Below are 22,968 nucleotides of genomic sequence, written 5' to 3'. Positions count from 1 at the left end.
TGGGGAACCCTCGGCGATCCATTGCCTTCCTCAGGTTCCCTTATTGCGACGCCGATGGTCATCGGCCTCTGCTGAAAATCATGAGGGCCGATGATGGCCATCCTTCGGCGCCTTTTCAGAAGGGGCTGCTCGTCCATATCTGAGTCTGAAGACTCTTGTATTTGATCTTCGGGACGAACAGGAGCTTTGCCTTCTCTGTGTCTGTTACTCTCTTCAGACTGTAACAGACAGGGGGGAAGAAGAGTGTGAGTAAAAAAAAAAAAAAAAAAAAAAAAAAAAAAAAAAAAAAAGTTGTCTGAAAACTCACCGAGGTTTTCAGCAAAGCCTCGTCTTCTTCAGCTGCTCTAGCTGCAGCTTCGGCTTCAGCAGCTCTGGAGGACCCTTCTCCTCCTTCACAAGCCTCAAGTACCCGTGCAACCTCTTCGGCTGTGCGGGCAGCTTCAGCCTCTTCGTTCAGCAGCTGAAACCAAGGGTCTCTCTTCTTCCACCAAGGCTTCTGCCTCTGATACAGAGCAACAGCCTCAATTTGGAAGTGGGAAGAGTCCAGATGAACTTCCCTATGCCTCGGCTCAGTGATAGACGGGGCCCGTTCAGTTACAACTCGCTCTCGGTTAACACCAAGACGAGCGTAGTTAATACCAACGTTGGTCTCGTCCCGCTCTGAAAAAAGGAAAGGGAAAAAGTTTAGCTCAGATATGTTGGCACAACATAAAAAAGCAAAGCGAGAGAAGAAAAAGAGGTAGTTAAAAAGCCTCGGCCCCAGCCGAAGAAGCTTACCATCCTTAAACTTTCGGCTGAGGCCAACAGCTGCTAGCATGTTCTCTTGGAAAACGTAATGCGTATCGGGGAGCCAAGTCTCCGGGATATGCTGCATTCGACCACTTCCCCCCGGGTTCGGCAGCTTGCCGAAGATATGTTGCTGATCCAGGTTCGGATCCGCCCCGTTATCTGCGGGGGGACCTAGACTTCCCATTTCGGGATCAGGCTCAGCTAAGTACCGGGGAGCGCTGAAGACGCAAGGGTGGCCCGGATCTATGGGTGCCCTAACCCAAATCCATTGACCTCTCCAGTCCTTGTCTGAAGAGTCATTTGGCCACATGGTCAAGTATTGGGGCCGGGACTCAATCCGATACCACCCAGAACCATGGCTTCCGTGCCCACTCTGAATATTTGGCACTAGCCGATGGAGCTTTCTGAAGCAGTGCAGGTTCGGCACGTATTTGAAGAACTTGCAGACCCATAAGTATGTCATCACCCTTCGGATGCTGGTGGGGGTTAGCTGACATAGGGAAATGTTGTAATGGATCAGCAAGTCTCGGACGAAAACGTCCAAAGGGAACCTCAGCCCATACTGAAGCTGTCTCGTGTACACCCCCACATACCCCGGGGGTGGACGATGGATTCTATCGGATGCTGAGGGCATTCGGCACCAATATCCATCAGCTTCAAAAATGCCGTAGTGCAACTCAATTTGCTCAGCAAATCGATATTGATCGGCGTTCTCTACCCACCATGAGTAGGGGCGGTTCTTTATCATGGCCGAAGCGACTTCGGCATTCTCCCACTCTGAAAACCCAGGGAGGATATCCCAAAGGACAGCGGGAATTTCATCGTCCCGTCCAGAAGCACTCGGCTCATCCGTTCTTTGAGGAGGAGCCGAGGAAAGGGGAGTCGCCCTAATCCCTTCAGCAGGGTCAGACTCCGGCCTTTGACCATTCCAGGTCCCAATCCTATTCCTAGGATCGGGAATCGGCCTTGCTCTTCTTGGAGCACGGGCTCTACCTCTAACTCCTCTTGCCATGGATTATTTCGAAGAGAAAAGTCGAAAGAAAAGGGGAAGGAGTTCGAATTCGAAGAAAAATAAACTGAAATCAAAGGAATTTACCTTAATCTGAAGCGAAAGTTGCCGATTTACGAGTTCGTAGTGGCAAGTCTCAGTTTCTAAGCTCAATGCTCGGGGGAATTTGCGAAGTTTTGATGCGGGTTCTTGGTTTCTCTCTCGAAGAATTCTGGGTTTGTGTTGGTGAATAAGTGAGGAGAATGACGCGCCTCTGTTTATATCTCCAGGTACGGGATACGAAGAGTCTGTGCTTTAATTTCTCTTAAGTACCCACTAAGTAACCATTAAACACATGTCTTGTGATTAAACCGCCCATTATCCGTCCAACTTCCGCAAATCATTAACCGTTGTTATCTCATTAATTACGGTTTAAATTCAAATTTTTGGATCAATTAAATCATTTACTTCCCTCCTTTTCTGAGTTAAATCAAACCCGACCCGTCATTCTTCCAAATCGGGTCTGGGGGGCAAGTTGTTTGGGTCCAATTTAGTCAAAATTGGGCCTGAGCACTAAATGATCCAATTAAAAGCCCAAGGTCAAGGTTCAACTCTCCAATTGCTCAAAAGTCAAAAGTCAGCCCACAAAGTAAGCCAATTGGGCTAAAGCCCAACCTCTCCAAGTATGATGAGGTATAAAAGCCCTCATATTAACACATTCAAAGAGAGATCACATACAACATGACATACATTATCTCATACACTGATTATTCCAATTCATATGCTCATTCTTGCATTGAGAAATACTCCACAAAAGCCTCAAGCTACAAACTCTCTTGCATAGTGTCTTCCTTTTTACACATTGTACTGACTTTAGCATCGGAGGGGCCTTCCTCGGAAACACCCCCGAGGCTAGTTTACGTGTGTTCACTGTGCAGGAAACCTTCGGCCCAACACAGCTTGGATCGAATCCAGTCTTCTCCATTTCAGTGGACCTTCGGCAAGGTCCCATTGTTTTCAACCGAAACATGAAGTATGATTTGTCACAATTTATTAACTTAATACTGCATTAGATCATAGTAGTATATCTAATGCCTTTACAATTTTACTTGCATGATTGTTAAAATGACACAAATTTAAGCCAGTTCTTATGGAGTATTCTTACCAACAAAATTTGATATCTATTTTAATAATTAATTCATAACTTTTCGTAAGAATTTAATAGATAAACTTCATAAATCATAAGTAATAATTCAAAATTATTTTTTAAAAAAAACTCTGTGTTTGAATTTCCTAATATTTTAAAAATAAAATTCAAAATCATATAAAATTTATAAATTTGAATTCAAATATTAATTCAAATACATATGTTAAAAGTTTAATTCCAACATTCGAATTTATATTAAGCATTCTAACAAATAGATAGCCTAACATTTATCAAATTGACCCCTAAAAAGAAAATTATTGGTTGCAACTTGCTTTTGGAGTTATGAAGCGATGATAAATTATAAACAAAGGAAAAATTTCTAAACATCTTAAGACATCAATGTCGATATGATCTTGTTATACTTGACAATAATAATAGCCACAAAATCCTAATCTATTGACCTTGTTCCTCCAATATCCCCATTTATCTAAAATCTAATCTCCAAGTCCATATAAGTTTATCATGGTACTATGGTCGAGTTGCTATACTACCATTTGTAATACCCTTCCTAATCCGTAATACTTGTAATAACTAAATTTTCTTTAAGTGTATGTGGGATTGACAAAAAACCTTATTTTGTTGAAAATGATAAATATAACCCTACAATCTTAAAGTCTATGTACAAGAAGCCAAATTAAGAAAATTGACCTACAATGTAAAAGGCCAGTGAAAATTATACCCAACCTCGAGGTTAAAATTGTTCAATCCTATTAGACCAATACTTTTGTTAGTCAAAGGGGGTAATTGTTACTCTTTCCCTTATAATCACTTTCCTAAATGCATTTATACTCCAATAAATAAGCAACGGTAAAACTGTAAAAGGAGTAATAGTAAAATAATTTATAGGTAAAATATTTTTAAAATAAGATGTTGTAGGGGAGGGGGCCCTACAATATTAGGCTCAAGTCCCTATATCATTTAAAAATAAATCTAATAAGGGGCCTCGGTACGGCGCAACATGCATAAAAGATAGTCCTCTCCCATTGCGTGGCATTTCAAACAAAAAAATATCTCTGTCAAAAAAAAAAAAAAAAAAATCAATACTCAAAAAATTAATTAATTAATTCAATTTTATTTTTATTTATTTATTTTTATTTAAAAAGATTTTCTCACAAGTTGACATAAACATCGCAATTATGTCATGTATCTAGAGAGAGAAAGTGCTACATATATTTAGAGAGAGAAAGAGTACTTTTTGCAAAATGGTAAGAATGTTGGAAGCATGGAAGCAAATCAAAGGCCAAGAATGGCGGCAACCATTTCTTTAATTTTCTCTATTTATTAATTCATTTCCCTTCTTTCTTCAACCATTTCAAAAAAACCCCCAAATCTCAAACACTTCAAAATAACTTAAAGATTGAATTTTTATTCTTTCTATAAAAGCAAGTTTCAATCTTTCCTCTTATAGAATAGAAACTCAAAAAACTTAAAAATTGAATTTTTATTTTTTTTGGGAAAAAAATTTTGAAGTATGAAAAAGAATTCTGAAAATGGTGAACAAGTTGTAGTAGTTGAGTTGGGTCTGAAACTAAATCAGCAAGATCAGGACCGTTCATTTCTGAACAATCAAACAAGAAGAGATGATCATGATAATAATGGTGGTGATGGAAATGGTGGGCCCAGATACAATAACATGATGATCAGTGATACTCCACTTGTTTACTGTAGTCCTGTTGTAGCTGATAATTCCCCTTCTTCTGTTCATTGTTCTTCTACTTCTACTACTACAACTACTGGTGTTGTAAGAGGGTTGCAGCAGCCTTTTGATGTTTCTTCCTATTATACTTCTGCAAATCCTTTCTACAAATCCTCAGGTATTTTATTTTTAATACTTTTTTACCCTTCTTTATTCTGTCTTATGAATTCATAGAAAAAAACAGCATTTTTTTTTGTACATTTGTTGACTTTATTGTTGTTTTTCTGTTGAAAAGATCAGAACTTTAGAATGTTTTTCTGGGTTTTTCTTACTGCTTGAAACAGAGCAATTTTGGGTGATAATTACTTATTAGAACAGAGAAAGATCCAATTTTTAATTGTTCCCACTGATCAAGATTAGATTTTTAACACTTTTTCAAATTCAATTTTGTATTTTAATCCCTCTTTTACTGTCTTGGTTACATAAACGAAAACTTTACAAATTTGTCTGTTGTCAAATATCGATAAAATTTTACTGAAAACAGAGCAATTTCACCCATTTTTGGTATTTTTGTGTTTATTTGTTAATTAATTTAGAGAAAATGTAAATGGTTGCAGTTGGAATCGCTACGGCAACAATGGGGTTTCCATTTACAGCAACACAATGGAAAGAATTGGAAAGACAAGCAATGATTTACAAGTACATGATGGCATCTCTTCCTGTTCCTCCTGATCTTCTCTACTCTTCTTTCCCCACCAATTTCTCTTATCCTTCCACTTTTTCCCCTGCCTCCTATTGTATGTCACTTTATTCTCTAATTACTTTTCTCTTGCTTGTTTTATTTTTTTACATGTACATTGATATAAATCCCCACATCACATAAAAATCAACTTCGGCACCAAGGTGACTATTATGTGATTCGGGGTGACTAACCGGTCTATGTGTCTATTGTTGTATGTAACACACATTGTTTACAAGATTTTATGTACCAATGTACCCCAAATCACAAGAATATCAATTTCGTGGCTGTTGGACTTTTATGTGATTTGGGGTGACTGTATTTGCGTATGTTGTTACATGTAACAAACCTTGTATTCATTCATACATCCCCAAATTACATGAAGACCAACTTTGCGCTGGGGTGACTCTCTATGTAATTTGGGGGTGATTACTTGTCCGTGTTGTTGTTTGTAATACATCCGTTGTATACAAGTTTTATGTCACGCCGAGTATTAACATGACATGTTTTCTTATGTTTGGTAACTGGTGGAAGGGCAGATATGGGAAAGTATGGTAGTGGAATAAGCATGAGGTGGAGTGGAAATAGTAAAGACGCAGAGCCAGGAAGATGTAGAAGAACAGATGGGAAGAAATGGAGGTGCTCAAGGGATGTAGCGCCTAACCAAAAATACTGTGAGCGTCACATGCATAGAGGACGCCCCCGTTCAAGAAAGCATGTGGAACAACAACAACAACAACTTCAACAACAACAACAACGTCATCAACATTCTCTCTCCAATCTCTCGAACGACAATAAAGAAAAAGACAATTTTACCCCTGCTAAGAAAACTCGTTTGAGTGATGACTCCTCTTCCTTAAACCCACCTCAATGCGTTGGATCTTGTTCTAAAGCTTCCATCTTTGATCATTCCTTGGTTTCTCCTGCTAACCCTTTTGAGGATTCTAGGTGGGGTTTTCTTAATCATGGTTATTATGTTTGTTTTTTTGTCTAATTATTCACATTATGTTTGTTTTTTTGTCTAATATGCCATTCCATTGTTTTTTTGTCTAAATTATGTATGTTTTTTGTTTTTTAGGAATTTGGGTTGGAATGATGAGCAACAATGGAATCAATTAGTGCAGACAAACATGAATTCCAGTGTTTTCCAGCAACAATTTGAAGGGGAGCCCTTGAATTTGAACTCTCAATCTGGTCACAATCCTACTAAATCTGATGAATTGGGCTTATTAGAGAGGCCTTTGTTTGATGCTTGGTCAATAGGTATGGCAGGAAATAATAAGAACAATGGAAGTAGTAAACTTTCTTTGTCCTCATCAAATGGTGGTAATTCCAATGTTATTGATGATGAAATGTGCCAAATCCATATGGGTCTTGGCCTTATTGATTCATGGGTTTCTTCATCCACCACACCTGGTGGCCCATTGGCCGAAGTTCTGCGGCCGGGTAATATGGCATTGTCTGATGTCAGTGAGGTGGAGTTTGTCACTCCACCGGCAACTGCAGTCTCATCGCCTTCCGGGGTTCTTCAGAAAACTCTAGCTACATTTTCTGATAGCAGTGAGAGCAATAGCCCTACTACTACTACATGCCATAACTCCAAGGCAAATTCTGATATGCCATTCCACTGGTTAAATTAGTATGTTTGTTTTTCTGTCGAAGCACCTTTTGAGTTGTTTAAAGGTTCAAGTAGACTGGAATCCAGGATTAGCTGGATGTTTGTTGTAGCTTATCAGCTGGAAATTTTGTATGCTATTTTAATTTCATTTTTTCTTAGATGTATTTTAATGTGTATGAATTCGACTGTGTAGTACTTGGTGTTCTGTTGCAGGAATTGCAGAAATATTAGATATTCTGAGTTCTAAAGAGTTCAAATATTGTTAACTATGCCCTTTTATTTTGCTGTAAAATGTCAGAAAACTCCTGCATCTCTAGAATTAAACTGAATTTGTGAGTATACAGCCAGAACTCAAATTGCATCAGCCTATGATGTTACTACTTCAACTTCCATGAAACGCTAGATAAAACAAACTATCAATCAAATATACAAGAATTACAGTTATAGTCAGACTTCACAGTTCAATATCAGCTTATCTCTGCACCCTTGGAGTATTTCTGCAAGATGGTGAAGCTACCTCTTCTGATGATCCGAAAAATAAGCGCCTTTTTGGAATTCCTATTCCCTCTCTCTCAGGCGTGGAAGGCCTTTGTTCTCTAGGCACACTTTGTGATCTAATTCGAGCCTTAGCAGATGCAGTGTCTGCCATGTAACTTGGCACTGCAGTGTTGTTTCGGTAAGAGCAACTCAAGCGCGGTGTCTGGGACTTTAGGTAGATTGGTTCCTGTTGTCTCATGCAACGGGGGCTAGCAGAATGAACTTGTAGATGTTTGAGTTCGGGTTGGTGTGGTTTGGGTGTTTGGAAAGACGAATACGGACTTAATTTGATCTGCTGGTAAGGATTTTTCTCCCTGATTTTGTGAAAACTTGACCTGTGATTTGCGTAGTCTACTTGATGTAATTTGATGGGCAGTCTTTGATCACAAGAGTATCTGCCTGGTCTTTCCCACCGAATGGCTTCCCTCCAATCCACAGCTCCATCTAGTTTTTCGTCGGATTCTTTCATGCGAGATTTCCACATCTGCCAATGGAACAAAAATGAACACATAGTAACTGATTATGATCTCGTCTCATTTTCGAAAAAAGAAAATAAATTAAATTAAAGCTGCAGAGAAGTTTGAAACATGTGGTTGGATTGATTGGTTTAGAAGATTCCTGGGTTTGTAGAAAAAAAAGGGGGCTAATTTCTTCAAGTACAAGGAATGTGAACATGTGGTAAGAGTTATCTAATTCTAAACTTGTTTTTCTTTACATCTTTAAACTAAAGCACAAAAAGCAGCATTAGTAAATTGATTCAACAGAGAAAGAAATGGAGAACCTTGTCAGAGAAGGCATAAGCAAGTTCCCTTTCAGATTCCCAAACATCTTCCTGGGTCATTCCAAGGATGGAACTCGAGTCAATTTCTTTTTCAACACTCTGAAATTCATCCCATTCGCCGTCTTTTGACTGCATTACATACAGGGACAAGTAAAATCACTAAAAGGTTCAAACATAAAAACTCAGGAGCTGAAATTGGTTACACACTCAACTTACCAGGGGAATTTTGTCAGTGAAAGAACTGGAACTGAGGCTGCCCTCGCGTGAGACTGAAAGTCTGCGACGTTGATCACAAACTCTAGCTTGAACTCGAAAGATAGCTTGCATACGTGTTAGAGTCAATGTTGTTCTCTTCCTCACATTGTGACCTCTTACTAATGCCTGCAGCTTTACCAGCCCTTTCAGTGCCCTTAATGCACGTCTTGCCTGGAAGGTTTCACATTTTACACCAGTTAATCTTTCAAACCCATGTGTTGCATGGACTAAAACATGACAAACAATAAGAATATCAATGTACATTTATCTAAGGTGGTTAAATTATTAATTTTCTTACATCACAATATAAAAATTTTCAAGATAAGAAGCTATGTTCACATCACACTGTCAAAAATCCACACTCATTTCCAATATAATCAGTTATAGTGCACTCAGAATAAGTGAAGAGACAGGGCTTGGTTTAGTCCTGTTAATTCCAATAGAAAGCGGAATGATAATTTAAAAAAACAACTTAACCTAGAGCCATGGACCTAATTACATAGATTTCTTAGCCACAACAGAACATTGTCAGAAAGGCGCGCACTTTGTAGAAATACCAAAATTGTGAATCAGTAATTCAATTGATTCTAAAACACAAAATAACCTTGATTTTGGTTCAAATACACAAGATTACACCAAGTCAGTCAGAAACATAATGACAGCATTAAAAATTCTGTGCCAATAAATTTCCACAATTTTCAAGATTTTGAAGAAAAAAATGAAGCAATTTAGACTTCAGCTTCAGCATGCACACTAAGAACCTCAAACTACTAGTTTCTGAAGTCTTACCACATTCAGTAACATCAGTAAAGACACTACATATGCAAACCTATTTCAGGTGATAAAAGATCAAAGAAATGCTAGGTGAAATTAGAGGGCCCCAACCTACCAGATATCCTCTAAAGGCTTTCTGAATGATAACAGCAGCTTGATTTTCTTTGACCAAAATGCATGGCCTAGTCTTCCTGATAAACTCAACTGCAGCCTGAGCTGTTGCGACTGCTGCCTCAGCAGCTGCAGCAGTCGCCATTGCCACCTCGATGGCATTCTTTCTTTCCTCCTCTGCAGCCACATTTGGTGTTACAATACCAGCATTTTCACTAGCATGATTCTTAATATATGTAACCTTTGTCGCGTCATTTGTGTTTAAGGGCTTTCCGAACATCCACCTACGCTTTCCTCTTCTCTGCTACATCAAATACGAAAACACAACAAAAATCACTATAAAAATGATTAACAAAAACTAAGTATATATGCATGAAAAATGATCACCTTTTCTTGTTCTTGTTGCTCAAGATCTTCACTTCTACAACTTCTCTTATCACTGTTGTTCTGTTTTTCTTTACTAGGAGACCTAAATGCCTTCTTCACCGCGCTAAACCACGAAGAACTTCCACCATTCTTCCCCATACTTAGAACTTGATTGTCTGATGCAAGTTTAAAGGTTTATGTTATAGTAGTAATATTTGCTTAGGATGCTTTTGAGATTGATTTTGTTAGTGCTATTAAAATGCAAAAGTGGGTACAAAGAAATAATTGGTGATTAGGGTATATTCATTCATATAGAGAGAGTTAAAATAGAATTTTGTTTTAGTGATGAAAATGTGAAGGGTGTACTAAATGAAATGTCATTGTAAACTAAAATTAGGAAGCAGGTTGGTACTTGAAATATGCCTACTGTTTTAAAACAAATTCTGCACAACAAAAAAGTGCACTAGTTCTTCTGTCGGGTGTTTGCTGCAAAAGGAAATAAAAGATTAAAGAAGGTTTGTGGATTTGAACTTTGAAATACAGTAAGGTCCACTAGTGAGTACATACGTGATATGTGAATTTAAAGTCATTTGTTAACATATACGGATATACCACGTACTTGGTATCAATAAAAATATTACTCCATATAATTGTTCGTCTCTGAGTAATAATAATAGATCGTGTTGAGTGTTATATATAGAAAGAGACGGAGGAAGTATACTAGATCATGTTGAGAATTAATTATAACGGAATTTACTCAACAATGAGTGGATTGTGTGTAATAATAATCTCATTGTGTATCATGAGTATGTAACATATGCATCTCACATATATGAGTGGATTAAGTGGAAGAATTATGATTTAACCACACGGTAGCAGTCACTTACTATGATTTCCTAAATTTGGAATCAATTGTCATGTACTAGTAGTCTATTATGAATGACAATGTTATGGCTAAATAAATTCAGATGAAGGTAGTACAAAATAGATATTGGCGTAAGTGCTCCGCTATCTATGAGGATACGTGCGTGATCCTTGATTTTGCATTGAATCTTTTCCTGTATCGGAATTATCTATGTCACAGGCCAGGCAACACTCACTGAGTGAAAATTAGATGATAGTTTGCTTGTTAATTTTTATGCGCCTAAGGAGAGCTAGACGGTTTTGATGCACAAGAATAGAAATTTACAAGTACAACAACAAAAATTGGAGTATAGGCTACATTTTCTAAGTTCGGAGTACAAAGCATTAATATAGTGTAAAATGTAAACAATTGGTATGTAAAAGCTAGAAATTCTCATAGTTTTAGTACGAGTATTGTTTACCCTCATTATATGATTTTCCCTATGATCCAAACGCTACATTAATAGACATTGAAATATAGTCTTCTTAAACAACATATATTTCGTATAAGTGTACCACATTGATGAAAGAGCTAACCAGAGTAAAATGTTTCGCCTACAAACAAATGTATGGATCTGAGTATAGAAGAATTAAATAGAATTCTTATAGTGAGACAAATGGTTGTTTGGTTCAAAAGCAAGTTATGTCTTTTTTCTCACTAATAGTAAAAAAAGAAACAAGATAAAATGAAATGAATGAGTGTATGGGAATTAAAGGTACCTCGAGACCATTGAAGGCTGGATAAAGAAAAGGAAAAAGAGAGAGAATGAGCTATGCTTTAATGTCCTTTATATAAAGTACTCTTATTGAGGTATCTGATGAGAAACTCTAATGGTTTTCACGTGCTAATTTTTATTTATGTAACAGTATTTTTACTGTTAGTTCGAATGGTACTTGTTGCTGGATGCTAGTATAGCTAGTAAGAACTATCTAAGGACAATTATTTGAGCTTGCAGCATCATTCAAGTACCTATGCTTAGTGCTTGTTATTGTCTTTACATGCTTAGTTTTGGGATTGAGGTGCTGTACCATTGTAGTGCTCAGATTACTTTTCCTGCTCGTGTACATGGTGGTGGTGGTGTTGTTGGTGGCCGGTTGTAAGTGCCTCGTGCTATATTTGAGTAATCATTTGGATCTAACTATCACATTACTAATTTAGTTGGCATTTCTATCAATACGGATGTGTGAAGAAGATAATACATGTTACTATTAGTTGGCATTTCTATCAATACAATAAGTACCATTCGAACTAACAATAAACTAATTTATCTTAGCATATATTTTACGGCAATTTCATGAAATGCCACTGAGCACTTAAAAAATTCATGAAATGCCATCATGTTTTCCAGAATTCACCAAATGCCACTGACAAACAGTAAAATGTCATGCCATGCCATTAATGAGGTATTTTCGTTAGTTGACCGTCAGTGTCCGTTGGTTGACCGTTAGTTGACTTAGCACTTGCCACGTGTCACCTTCTGATTGGTTCGTTTTTTTAACAAAAAAAAATATTAAAAAAAAACCCAAAATTTTTAAAAAAATTAATAATAAAAGAAAACCACCATCTTTCTCATTCCCTCTCTGTCATTTTCCACCACCATTAAAACCCACGTTCAAGCTCGAAAGCAAGAACCCAACATGCTCATTTCTTCACCATTTTCTACAAAATTACTATCAAAATGCTCACAATCAAGAATGCAACAACATGGGACAAACAATTTTCATCAAACAAGCATCATACGAGAAAGCCCCAAATCAATTTTTTCAAAAGGGTTTTTCGAATTTTTCAAAAATGTGTATAAATTCGACAATGAAGCAAGGATTATACATGGAAATACTTACATTGCAATGAGAAGAAGTAATTACACACAAATTGCAAAGGGGAGGGGAATGGAGTTTCGGGTTGTGTGGGTGGGTGGGTGGCCGAAAACAAAAAGGGGAGGGGAAGGGTGTTTTGGGTGGGGTGCCCGGAAATCGAAAAGGGGAGGGGAATGGGGTATTGAGTGGGGTTTTCTGGTGGGAGGCTGGGAAGCTGCCGGACTTCCGTTCTCCTCTTCGCTGTGCTGCCGGACTTTGACTGGTAGCTGCGATTTTGGGGTTTTAGTGGTTGTTTCGAGGAGAGAGAGGGGGTTTACGGGGATGGGGGTTGTGGTTAAAGGGGAAGGAGGGGGGAAGCGACGGGGCAGGAGGAGGGGGTGGCTGGCCGACAGGTGGATTTGGGTGGATTTTCTGGTGGGGTAAGGGGGGATTGGTGGTGGCTGGGTTTGGATTTCTGGTGGGCGGTGGGGCTAGGTAGTCAGGGAAGGGGTGGGGGCTGGGTTTTCTAGAATTTTTTTTTTTTTTTAATTTTTTTAGATATTTTTGTTTTTTTTTTTTTAATTTTTGTTTAATTTTTTTTAAAAAACGAGCTAATCAAAAGGTGACACGTGGCAAGTGTTGGGTCAACTAAAGGAAATACCTCATTAATGGCATGGCATGACATTTTACTGTTTATCAGTGGCATTTGGTGAATTCTGGAAAACACGATGACATTTCATGAATTTTTTAAGTGCTCAGTGGCATTTCATGAAATTGTCGTATATATTTTATTTTGTTTATCTTATAGTTTAGTTAAATTTAGGAATAATAAGTTCTAACAAGGATTATTCAAGTTCAAATTATAAGTAAAATAAGTTCTAATAAGGTTTATACGTTCAGGTAAAATGAATACAACCTTCATATATTTCCTCCATTTTTTATTATTTGCAACAAGTGTACCTTTTGCGGAGGCCGAGGCAAAACTTTTAAAGCATGATTATAGATAATTAAGGGTATATGGTTAAGTATTAATCCTACATATAAAAATAAAAAAAAAACTAATAAACAAAACCAGCACCACCACCAAAACCCAAAACCAGAACCACCACCAAAACCACCGATAACCACCAGAACCACCAAACCCGTCGACACTCAGAACCCAAAACACCACCAAAACCACCGAAACCCAACCACCAACCAAGCCTTCACCACCGAAACCACCTAACCCACCACCCACAAACCCAGATCCGAAACCCACGAAACCCAAAACCACCTTTCGAACCCAAAACCACCACCGACGCCACCCTAAAACACCCACCTTTTGAACCCGAAATCACCTAACCCCACCACCCACAAACCCAGATCCGAAACCCACGAAACCCAAAACCACCTTTCGAACCCAAAACCACCACCGACGCCACCCTAAAACACCCACCTTTTGAACCCGAAATCACCTAACCCACCACCCACAAACGGACAAACCCAGATTCGAAACCCACGAAACCCAAAACCACCTTTCATACCCGAAACCACCTTTCGTACCCGAAACCACCACCGACGCCACCCTAAAACACCCACCGTTCGAACTCGAGACCACCTAACCCACCACCCACAAACTAGCTTCCGAAACCCAAAACCACCTTCCCTCAATTCATGAAAAGTGTTTGAAGGAGGAGAAAGAAAGTTAATGTTGAAGAGGATGAAGATGGAGAAAATAGATTATGAGGGAAGAGGAAGAAGAAGATGAAGGAGGAGTGAGAAAGATAATGGGGAAGATGATGAGATGATGAAGGAGGAGTGGCTTGGGGGTAGATGGATGATTCTGGAAAGATAAAAATAAGTTTAATTGGATTAGATTAGTTTTTAATCAATTATGTTTAAGTATGTAATTGATGTTATAAAGTTTTAAGTAAGGGTGTTTTTGTAATTCATTTAAAAAATTACTAAAAATAGAAAGATTTGGAAATGTTGCAAATAATATGAAACACCTACTTTTAGTAGTTGTTGCAAATAATAAAAAACGGAGGAAGTATATGTATTGTTGATGACAAGTTCAAATTACAACTAAAATAAGTTATAATAATGTCTAATAAGTTTAGCTAATGAACATACCTTTTATTATTCAATTATAATAACACTTTTAGTGTTTAGTATATGGAGTATGACAAAAATTAAGGTAACGGGATTTCCACTCCTAAGCACCCATTTTTGACAAGATTTAAATCCTAAATAAACCTATAGCTAGAATCTAAAGTAAGAAGTCTTAGTAAGTGATTTAAACCTCGATTGTTCTTCTTTAGGTGCATTAATTAGTTGATAATATGGCAATATCCAAAATACAGAGAAAAGACAAAAAAGTTTTAGCTACATAATATGGGGGGTCCTCTAGCAAAATGAAGAATTGAAGAGAATTCCCGAATAAAGGAGAGAAAACCAGAACATACAAAACGACACCGTATAACGTAAGAACCCAGAAACTTCACAGTTGCACTCAAACCTTCACGATTTCTCTCAACAAAAACACACTCCATCTCCTTCTACAATATAAACCCACTTCACTCTCATCTTTCTAACAAGCAGCAAAACACAAACACATCAACAATCACAAACGACTCGTCGACTTCGACCTTAATCTAAAAGAGTTAGAATCATTTTTATTCACTTGTCGAAATTTTGCAAGGAGAAGTTACAACCTACTTGTACTAAAAAATGGCAAGCAAGGCTATTACATGCAGTGCATCATCACCTGCACCACTTGTTTTAAGCAGAACAGCATCTGGCAAACTAGTTGGATTAGGCCCATGTTCAGTGGCTTTTCCAGCACCAAAGAAACCTTCTTTGGGATCACGTTTGGTGATAAAAGCGCAACAAGCAAGTGGAGAACAAAATAAAGAGGGTAGTCATCATGTTGATGTACAAGTCCAAAACACCAACAACAAACAGTCCTCGGCTGTCGAACGCCGCCCTCGAAGGCTTGCCGTCGACATGTCTCCCTTTGGTAAGTTAAATTTGCTCTTTCTTGTTATGATACATTTTTTGTTACAAGGCTCTGTTTGTTTTGACTGAAAACATTTTCCTAATTAATTAAAGATAAATTGTTAAAAATAATACAAATTTTGAACGGTCCGCCAAAAATAAGATAAACTTTTGATTATTTCTAAATAATTCAAAATTTTGGTGAGTATCCGCTTTAAACCAGTTATTTTACCTGTAACCTATATGATCGATTATTATTTTTTCTTTTTAATAAATTTGTTTAACAATGAAATTAACTCTTAATAACAACTTTAATTATGGTTGATTAACAATTTAAACTTTTCAAAAAAATAAATAAATTAACAATTAATTTTTTTTTTAAAATTTTCTTTAAAAAAAAAAAAAAAAAAAAAAACACCTCCTGATTCCTCCATTAGCCACCCACCACCGGCACCCCCAAAACCATCCCAGTCCCCGATCGCTTTCAGATCCCCCTCCTTGGTGCTGGCGCCGACCCCCCCGCACGTCACCGTACCCCATTCCTTCCTCCCCGGCAACCAACGAACATCCTTCCCAAAACCCTCCGTCCCTCGCAAAACCACCAAAAACCCATCTTTCACCCTCGAAATACCCTAATCGGACCTCTCTAGCTGCTAGGGGTTCGATTAGGGTTTTTCAGGGGTGGGGGATGGGTTTTTGGTGGTTTTGTGGGGGAGGGAGGGTTTTGGGAAAGGGGGTTCGCTGGCCGGGAAAGAGGGAAGGGGGTAACGCGCGGGGGAGGGGTCGTTGCCGGCGCCGGGGGAGGGGCGCGACTGGCGCGGGGCTAGGAGGGAGGCTGCGCCGGTGGTGCTAGTGGCTGGTGGAGGAGATGGGTGGTGTTTATTTTTTTATTTTTTTTAAAAAAATAATAATAATCTTTAAAAATAAAAAAACAAATTAAATGGTTAAACCAATAAGATATTGACACGTGTCCCACATAACCTGATAATTAGGTTATTAACAGGTCATAACTTGTTTAAAGTGGATACTTCCCGAAATTTGTATTATTTAGAAATAATCAAAAAAATTGACTTGTTTTTGGCAGACCGTTTAAAGTTTGTATTATTTTTGACAATTTTTTCTTTAATCAATAGTGGATGCGTACCTTATAGACTTATAGTACCTAATCTTATCACAAGTTTTACGTACAAGTGTACAACCTTTTGAAATTTTACCAGTACTTAGTTGACATTACATGTTAATACTGTGCATGTTATCTCTACAATAACTACTGTATATGATTGTGCTATACACATTAATTTTTTTTAAAAAAAATATTATATAAACAGTATATTTTAATTTGTTAAACCGAAATATGGAATAATATGGAACAGGGGAAAACAGGGGAAAGCAGGGGAAACAGGGAAAAGCAGGGGAAACAGGGAAAAGCAGGGGAAACAGGGAAGCCATGTTACTATTATAATCCTAAATTCCTATCATATATTCAGAATTCTTGGAACTTGAAAATGAATGATTTCAAAAAAAAATTAAAATTTGCAGGATTGATCGACTCATTGTCACCCATGAGATCGATGCGCCAAATGTTGGACAATGGATCGCCTATTCGAGGACACAATGACAGTTCCAACTAGGATGGGCGAAATGCGAGCCCCATGGGACATCATGGAGGACGAGAACGAGTACAAGATGAGGTTCGACATGCCGGGGCTCGACAAGGGGGATGTCAACGTATCGGTTGAGGATAACATGCTTGTCATCAAGGGAGAGCGCAAGAAGGAAGAAGGAGGTGACGATGCATGGAGTAAAAGAAGCTATAGCTCTTATGATACTAGGCTTCAATTGCCTGATAACTGTGAGTTGGATAAGATTAAGGCCGAGCTTAAGAATGGCGTTCTTAATATCTCGATTCCTAAGCCTAAGGTTGAACGCAAGGTTATTGACGTACAAATTCAGTGAAAAATTTAGTGTCATAGTTGAATAATGTCTAACGATCGAAGTTGTAAAACAACAATGCATGCGTTTTATGTAAGAATGTGTACTGGTTAATTAAAATGTACATGATATAAAATAAGATTATTACAAATATTTACAGGATTGATTACCTCCAAGAGACTTTGAGTGATATGTTTTATTCATTTCTAAAGCTAGAAGATAATCACAAATTAAAAAGCTATAAATGTGATGAAATGTATGGTCTCTAACTCTCTTAAAAATCATACACAATAGTCAAGTTTTCAAGCTAAATTTGCAACCAGTTACCCAATCCAATCTATTCTAATTACGAGTAGAGGTCCTAGAGGATAAAGTGATACATATGTACAATTCAAAATAAATAGTGTCTAACCAAGTTAATACGGAGTAATCTTACATCTGCTTCTGCTATTTGGTGCCAAGTGTACCATTTGATATTCACATTAGCTAAATTGGCAAGTTTAAAGCATAATTGATTGCCTACAATGTAGACTTTATCATTATTAGTGGTTGAAATCATACTCCGTAATAAATTGTTCTATGAAACTAATCCACATGTTAGAAGAAAACAAACTTAGAGAAAGACATTCCTATTCTCTTGGTTGCAATCATCTTTGAGCACCACAATGGATCTTGAATATTTTGAAATTTTTAATTGATATGAAGAACAAAAAAAAAACTTCAAGAATTTATGGGTAGGAAAAAGAGAAGAACTAAAAGAAGCAATTAAAACTAGGAGGAATACAATATAATGGGGCATTCAATCGTTTTACATAGTTTATTATCGATTCTTCTTTTACCACTATTGCAAGCACCTGTTGTTGCTGTTTGTAAGGCAAGTCTTAAGTTCAACATTTTTTCTCTCTTGAATAGGCAATGATTGTATATAATTTATCAAATCGTTAATTTGGGGAAAAAAAAGATAACTTGTTTCGGTTACCCTCTTAGTTGCGGGGAAGACAAATGTAAAGTCTTTTAACTTTATCTCTTGCAGCATTATATTGTTTATTTAGGATCATTCGATGGTGGACGTCCTTTCTTAGGTGATCCTGCAAATGTAACAAGATCCCACCATGAAATGATTTCCAATGTGTCACAGAGGTACATATCTATAGGTAGATTTCAACGTACTCTCATCCAATCTATAAAAATGTACATTGAACATCTACCATCACTAATTTTAAATTTTATTTACATTAATTAGGAACAATAATGGACATGACCCTTCGAAAAAGCTAATTTACTCTTATGCAAAAATATTTAACGGCTTTGCTGCAATTCTACATGAGGAGGAGGTTGAGGAACTTGCAAGTAAGATATATATACATATACTTCTTTGATTAAATTTTTTGCATATAATTAATTTTCATCTAAAACTTTGACCCTTTTTTATAATTATTTTTATGGCAGAGCATCCTAATGTTATATCGATTTTTGAAAATCTTAATGTTAGACGACAAACAACTCAGTCATGGGATTTCTTAGGGTCATTTCAGCACCAAATTATCCCTTCTAAAGAATCTATTTGGGAGAAAGCCTGCTTTGGAGAAGACATTATCATAGGAGCATTTGATACTGGCAAGTTTAATTTCTCTTGTATAATACTTTGCTTATCATTGTTAGAATATAATTTGTGAATGATAAGTATTTTGAAATACTAATAGTCTCGCGGTGATGAAAGTATCAAGTACGTAGTATAAATATATTATGTTCTAAAATTGTTATAGGTGTCTGGCCCGAATCCAAGAGCTTCTCGGATGAAGGCCTTGGAATCGTCCCCAAAAAGTTTAGAGGTCATTGTTCCAATGATAATGATCCATCATTCAAGTGCAACAGGTTAGTAAAGTTTGTACAAGAAACTCGACGATGTATGTCTATCATATGAACAAGTTTTGGGTGTCACTGTTCCACAACATACGAAGTATAATTATACTTGATGCATTATGTTCGTTAGAATTAAGAAGTTTATTATGTTTGTTTGACATGGTGTGTAACATAAGAAGTTACTATAAAAAAAAATGCAATCCTCATTTCACATTGAGTTAAATCAAATTTTTTGATGATAGGAAACTTATTGGTGCAAGATACTTCAACAAAGGGTATGTCCAATCTCTATCATCCAAAAACCTAACCTTTTCCACAAACTCGAGCCCTCGTGACATGGGAGGGCACGGGACTCACACATTATCCACTGCCGGTGGGAGTGTTGTCCTAGAAGCAGATGCAATGTCTTTAACTATGCTAGGGCTAAAAAATAGTACCATAAAAGGCGGAGCACCAATGGCGCGAGTTGTTGCATATAAGGTGTTATGGCCAGAAGCCGCTTCTAAACTAGGGGAAGGATCTTTCATGGATTGCTTGGCAGCGGTTGAAGCTGCTATTCTCGACGGTGTAGACATCATCAATTTATCTCTAGGATTCACCATCCAAGATTCCATGAAAGGCGGTGATTTTTATTTTAAGGATGCCTTGTCTATTGCTTCTTTCCATGCTATGGCCAACGGTATCCTTGTCATTGCCACTGCCGGAAATAGTGGACCATCTTCGGGGTCTGTTAACAATATTGCCCCTTGGATGCTCACCGTCGGTGCCAGTACTATTGGTAGAGAGTTTACATGTTGTGTCGTCTTAGGCAACAACCAAACGATTAGGGTATGTAATTTTTACTCTATTCATCTTCTACTCTTTTTTATAGCTTAATTTTGTAACGATCCTTCCCGTTTAATTTATTTTCCTCCTCACTTATCATAAATATGCATAGAAGGATAGTGAGATAATGTGGCCAAGTATAGATAAAGGTAAATAAAGTAAGTACCGATGAGGCCTTGGTCTAGTGACAAAGACTGGGTACCTGTTTACAATTGAGACTTATGAGAGAATATGTATCATCGAAAAACAGAAGTTTATTTGAAACTAACACTAATCAATCCACTTTTAAGATCGAACTAATGTATTGGTTTGAATTTAATCAATAAATGCAGGCTGCACGGTTTATCGATGGCAAAAAACAGTCTAAATGATACTTCATTTTACCCCCTAATCACCGGTGCAAATGCCCGCATAAATGGTGCTAACCAGATTAAAGCGTGAGTACTCAATAAAAACTATTGAAAGACTGTACTATATTGATCACTTTTATTGCATTAAAAATTTGGTCCAAAATCATATTTTATTATGTATCGATAATCTAGATCAGATCATACTGTAAGCATGGAACTGTTGATCCAGTGAAGGCGAAAGGGAAGCTTCTAGTTTGCCTCTTGGAGGGTCCTGGTCGTATAATAGAGAAGAGTGAAAAGAGCAAGGTTGCATTACAAGCTGGAGCTCTCGGCCTAATCATCGCGAATAATCAATTTGTTGGATCTAAAATGCTCCCTGATATGATTCATCCTCTCCCTACCACTCAATTGAAATTCGATGATGGTCAAGCTCTTCTTTCTTATATCAGCTCTACGAGGCAAGAATTCACCTCGACCCCTGCTTCACTTTTTTACTACTCGTACATACTTTTAATTATCAGAGGACCAACTCAACCAAAAGATTATGTTTAGTGTTCATGATTGGTTTTATATTGAACGCCCCTTTACATAAAAGCTTTTTGGTTGAGTTGATCCTTTGATATTACTTTAGATCTAGTTGTCACGTTACTTTGTTATATCATATCACTGTAGTTATGACAATTTTTCTAGACAAAGAGATCGAGTATGTTGTTATTTCCATTGTGGCGTACTTGCATAGAGATTAAGTTGATTTCGAAGTATTAATCACAGGGATCCTATTGCATCAATTACTGGAGCAAGAACTGAATTAGGGATAAAACCTGCTCCAATAATTGCATACTTTTCTTCTAGAGGTCCCAACAAAATCACCCCAGAGATTCTTAAGGTGTGTTTGTTTGCTTCATTCTCTTCAATTATTACTATTTTCTATTACCTTACTTAATATCTGTTTTCTCATATATGATCTACCACACTACCATAGCCTGATGTAATAGCTCCTGGAGTAAGTATTGTGGCTGCTTATACAGAAGCTCCAAACGTTCCGTTGCCTGATAAATTTCTACCATTGTCCGGGACATCTATGGCAGCTCCTCATGTCACTGGCATTGCTGCTCTTCTTAGAAAAATGTATCCTCTCTGGACCACCTCCGCCATCAAATCTGCAATCATGACTACAAGTACGTATGCTAGAATGAATTATTAGTGATTTAATTTGGACTTACGACATAACATCTATTAATCTATTATGCACTCGAGTGTGCCTACATTTTGGTTCACCCCCTCACATTTAACTATTCCCAATTTTTTATGTGAGGGTACACGCGTGTACCATAGCAGTTTGATGCATATGTAAGTGAAATTTCGCGTCACATGTTATCTATTAGTAATCAGTTGTGTGTGTCTTTTCTGGTGTATGTAGCAAGCTCAGTAGACAACAACGATAAGCCAATTTTTGAAGATGATATGATACGTGAGGCCACACCATTTGCTTACGGAGCAGGCCTTGTACAACCCAACCTAGCAATGGACCCTGGCCTAGTTTACGACATGAATCACTATGATTACCTTAGCTTCCTTTGTGCACACCATTATAACACTACACTTCTCAAATTGTTCAATAAACAACACGATTACAAGTGTCCGGAATCATTCAATATCTTGGACTTCAATTATCCGTCCATAAGTATTCCTGAGTTCACCGGTGCAGCAACTGCTACACGAAAGTTGAAAAATGTTGGAGAGCCAGGTACCTATACTGCAAGCATACAAGCACCACCCGAGATTTCGATTGTAGTGGAACCTAAGACTTTGGTGTTTTGTCAAAAGGATCAAGAGTTAACGTTTAAGCTCATCTTCTCCGCCGATGTTAATCAGCTTCCCACCGGTTATATTTTCGGTAGTTTGGTATGGTCTGATGGGAAGCACATTGTGAGAAGCCCTATTGCAATGAAGGGCAAAGCATCCGTAGGAAATACACTAAGCAAATCCCCTTAAGAATTATGGATATATTCATTTGTTAGAGTGATTAAATACTTTAACGCTTTATTTTGTAGTTACAAACACTTTAAAATGAGAAGATAGATTTTTTTTTTCTTTTTTTTTTTGGTAGAGAAAAATTGTTTCATATACTTCCAACTTGTGTCTTTAGTCTATGCATTATGTTGTACAAAATATCTACTACTTTAGAAATTACATTGTGAGAAACTAACTTTTATTATATGCGTGTACATATATACTACCTCCGTTAACAGTTATTTGCAACGATGGGACATTTTTCCTCTCTACTTTATGTCAAATCGTTGCAAATAACTGTTAACGGAGGTAGTAAATTAAATTTGCATATGAAATTATAAATTTATTAAGCCGTACAATATACTACATATATAAAGTAATAAAATTACAAGTATTTTGAGGATTAAATACCTCAAAAGATGTTTCCTTCCCCTGTTTTCATTACTAAATCTAGACAATAATCTCAAAAGACGAAGATTATCTTTGTTGATATGAAAATATACGTTCT

At 37.3% G+C, this 22,968-nt stretch overlaps 3 protein-coding genes and 1 pseudogene across 3 annotated transcripts; 3 read left to right on the top strand and 1 right to left on the bottom strand.

Moving 5' to 3' along the window:
• Positions 1–4,095: 4,095 nt before the first annotated feature.
• Positions 4,096–7,225, top strand: LOC110727929 (growth-regulating factor 7-like). The gene is made up of 4 exons (XM_021907525.1): positions 4,096–4,798; positions 5,238–5,417; positions 5,899–6,307; positions 6,438–7,225. The coding sequence occupies exons 1-4, from the start codon at positions 4,456–4,458 to the stop codon at positions 6,997–6,999; spliced, it is 1,494 nt and encodes a 497-aa protein (XP_021763217.1). The 5' UTR covers positions 4,096–4,455; the 3' UTR covers positions 7,000–7,225.
• Positions 7,226–7,316: 91 nt separating this feature from the next.
• LOC110727938 (protein IQ-DOMAIN 14-like) lies at positions 7,317–10,281 on the bottom strand. Its single transcript, XM_021907534.1, has 5 exons — positions 9,823–10,281; positions 9,440–9,736; positions 8,512–8,721; positions 8,296–8,424; positions 7,317–7,998 (listed from the first exon to the last, which is right to left on the bottom strand). Exons 1-5 carry the CDS (start codon positions 9,958–9,960, stop codon positions 7,450–7,452), a joined length of 1,323 nt encoding a protein of 440 aa, XP_021763226.1. The 5' UTR covers positions 9,961–10,281; the 3' UTR covers positions 7,317–7,449.
• Positions 10,282–14,783: 4,502 nt separating this feature from the next.
• LOC110727917 lies at positions 14,784–17,571 on the top strand (annotated as a pseudogene).
• Positions 17,572–18,199: 628 nt separating this feature from the next.
• On the top strand, positions 18,200–22,739 carry LOC110725513 (subtilisin-like protease SBT5.3). Its single transcript, XM_021904981.1, has 11 exons — positions 18,200–18,283; positions 18,443–18,549; positions 18,653–18,759; positions 18,859–19,026; positions 19,176–19,284; positions 19,515–20,118; positions 20,458–20,534; positions 20,645–20,905; positions 21,219–21,333; positions 21,430–21,625; positions 21,868–22,739. The coding sequence occupies exons 1-11, from the start codon at positions 18,200–18,202 to the stop codon at positions 22,440–22,442; spliced, it is 2,403 nt and encodes an 800-aa protein (XP_021760673.1). The 3' UTR covers positions 22,443–22,739.
• The last annotated feature ends 229 nt before the right edge of the window (positions 22,740–22,968 follow it).

This window comes from Chenopodium quinoa, unplaced genomic scaffold (genome assembly GCF_001683475.1).
Source record: "Chenopodium quinoa cultivar QQ74 unplaced genomic scaffold, ASM168347v1, whole genome shotgun sequence".
Taxonomy (NCBI): Eukaryota; Viridiplantae; Streptophyta; class Magnoliopsida; order Caryophyllales; family Amaranthaceae; genus Chenopodium; species Chenopodium quinoa.
This window is presented reverse-complemented; position numbering and strand designations above follow the sequence as displayed.

What these genes read in the sequence shown, in the direction of transcription:
- LOC110725513 (XM_021904981.1), top strand. Translation starts at nt 18,200, where the DNA reads ATGGGGCATTCAATCGTTTTACATAGTTTATTATCGATTCTTCTTTTA. An exon ending in GGTGCTAACCAGATTAAAGC is followed by an intron (nt 20,535 to 20,644) that starts GTGAGTACTCAA and finishes AATCTAGATCAG; the next exon opens with ATCATACTGTAAGCATGGAA. An exon ending in TCTTATATCAGCTCTACGAG is followed by an intron (nt 20,906 to 21,218) that starts GCAAGAATTCAC and finishes TATTAATCACAG; the next exon opens with GGATCCTATTGCATCAATTA.
- LOC110727938 (XM_021907534.1), bottom strand. Translation starts at nt 9,960, where the DNA reads ATGGGGAAGAATGGTGGAAGTTCTTCGTGGTTTAGCGCGGTGAAGAAG. An exon ending in AGCAACAAGAACAAGAAAAG is followed by an intron (nt 9,737 to 9,822) that starts GTGATCATTTTT and finishes TTGATGTAGCAG; the next exon opens with AGAAGAGGAAAGCGTAGGTG. An exon ending in CTTATGCCTTCTCTGACAAG is followed by an intron (nt 7,999 to 8,295) that starts GTTCTCCATTTC and finishes TTCCATTGGCAG; the next exon opens with ATGTGGAAATCTCGCATGAA.
- LOC110727929 (XM_021907525.1), top strand. Translation starts at nt 4,456, where the DNA reads ATGAAAAAGAATTCTGAAAATGGTGAACAAGTTGTAGTAGTTGAGTTG. An exon ending in TTTTTCCCCTGCCTCCTATT is followed by an intron (nt 5,418 to 5,898) that starts GTATGTCACTTT and finishes GTGGAAGGGCAG; the next exon opens with ATATGGGAAAGTATGGTAGT. An exon ending in AACCCTTTTGAGGATTCTAG is followed by an intron (nt 6,308 to 6,437) that starts GTGGGGTTTTCT and finishes TTTGTTTTTTAG; the next exon opens with GAATTTGGGTTGGAATGATG.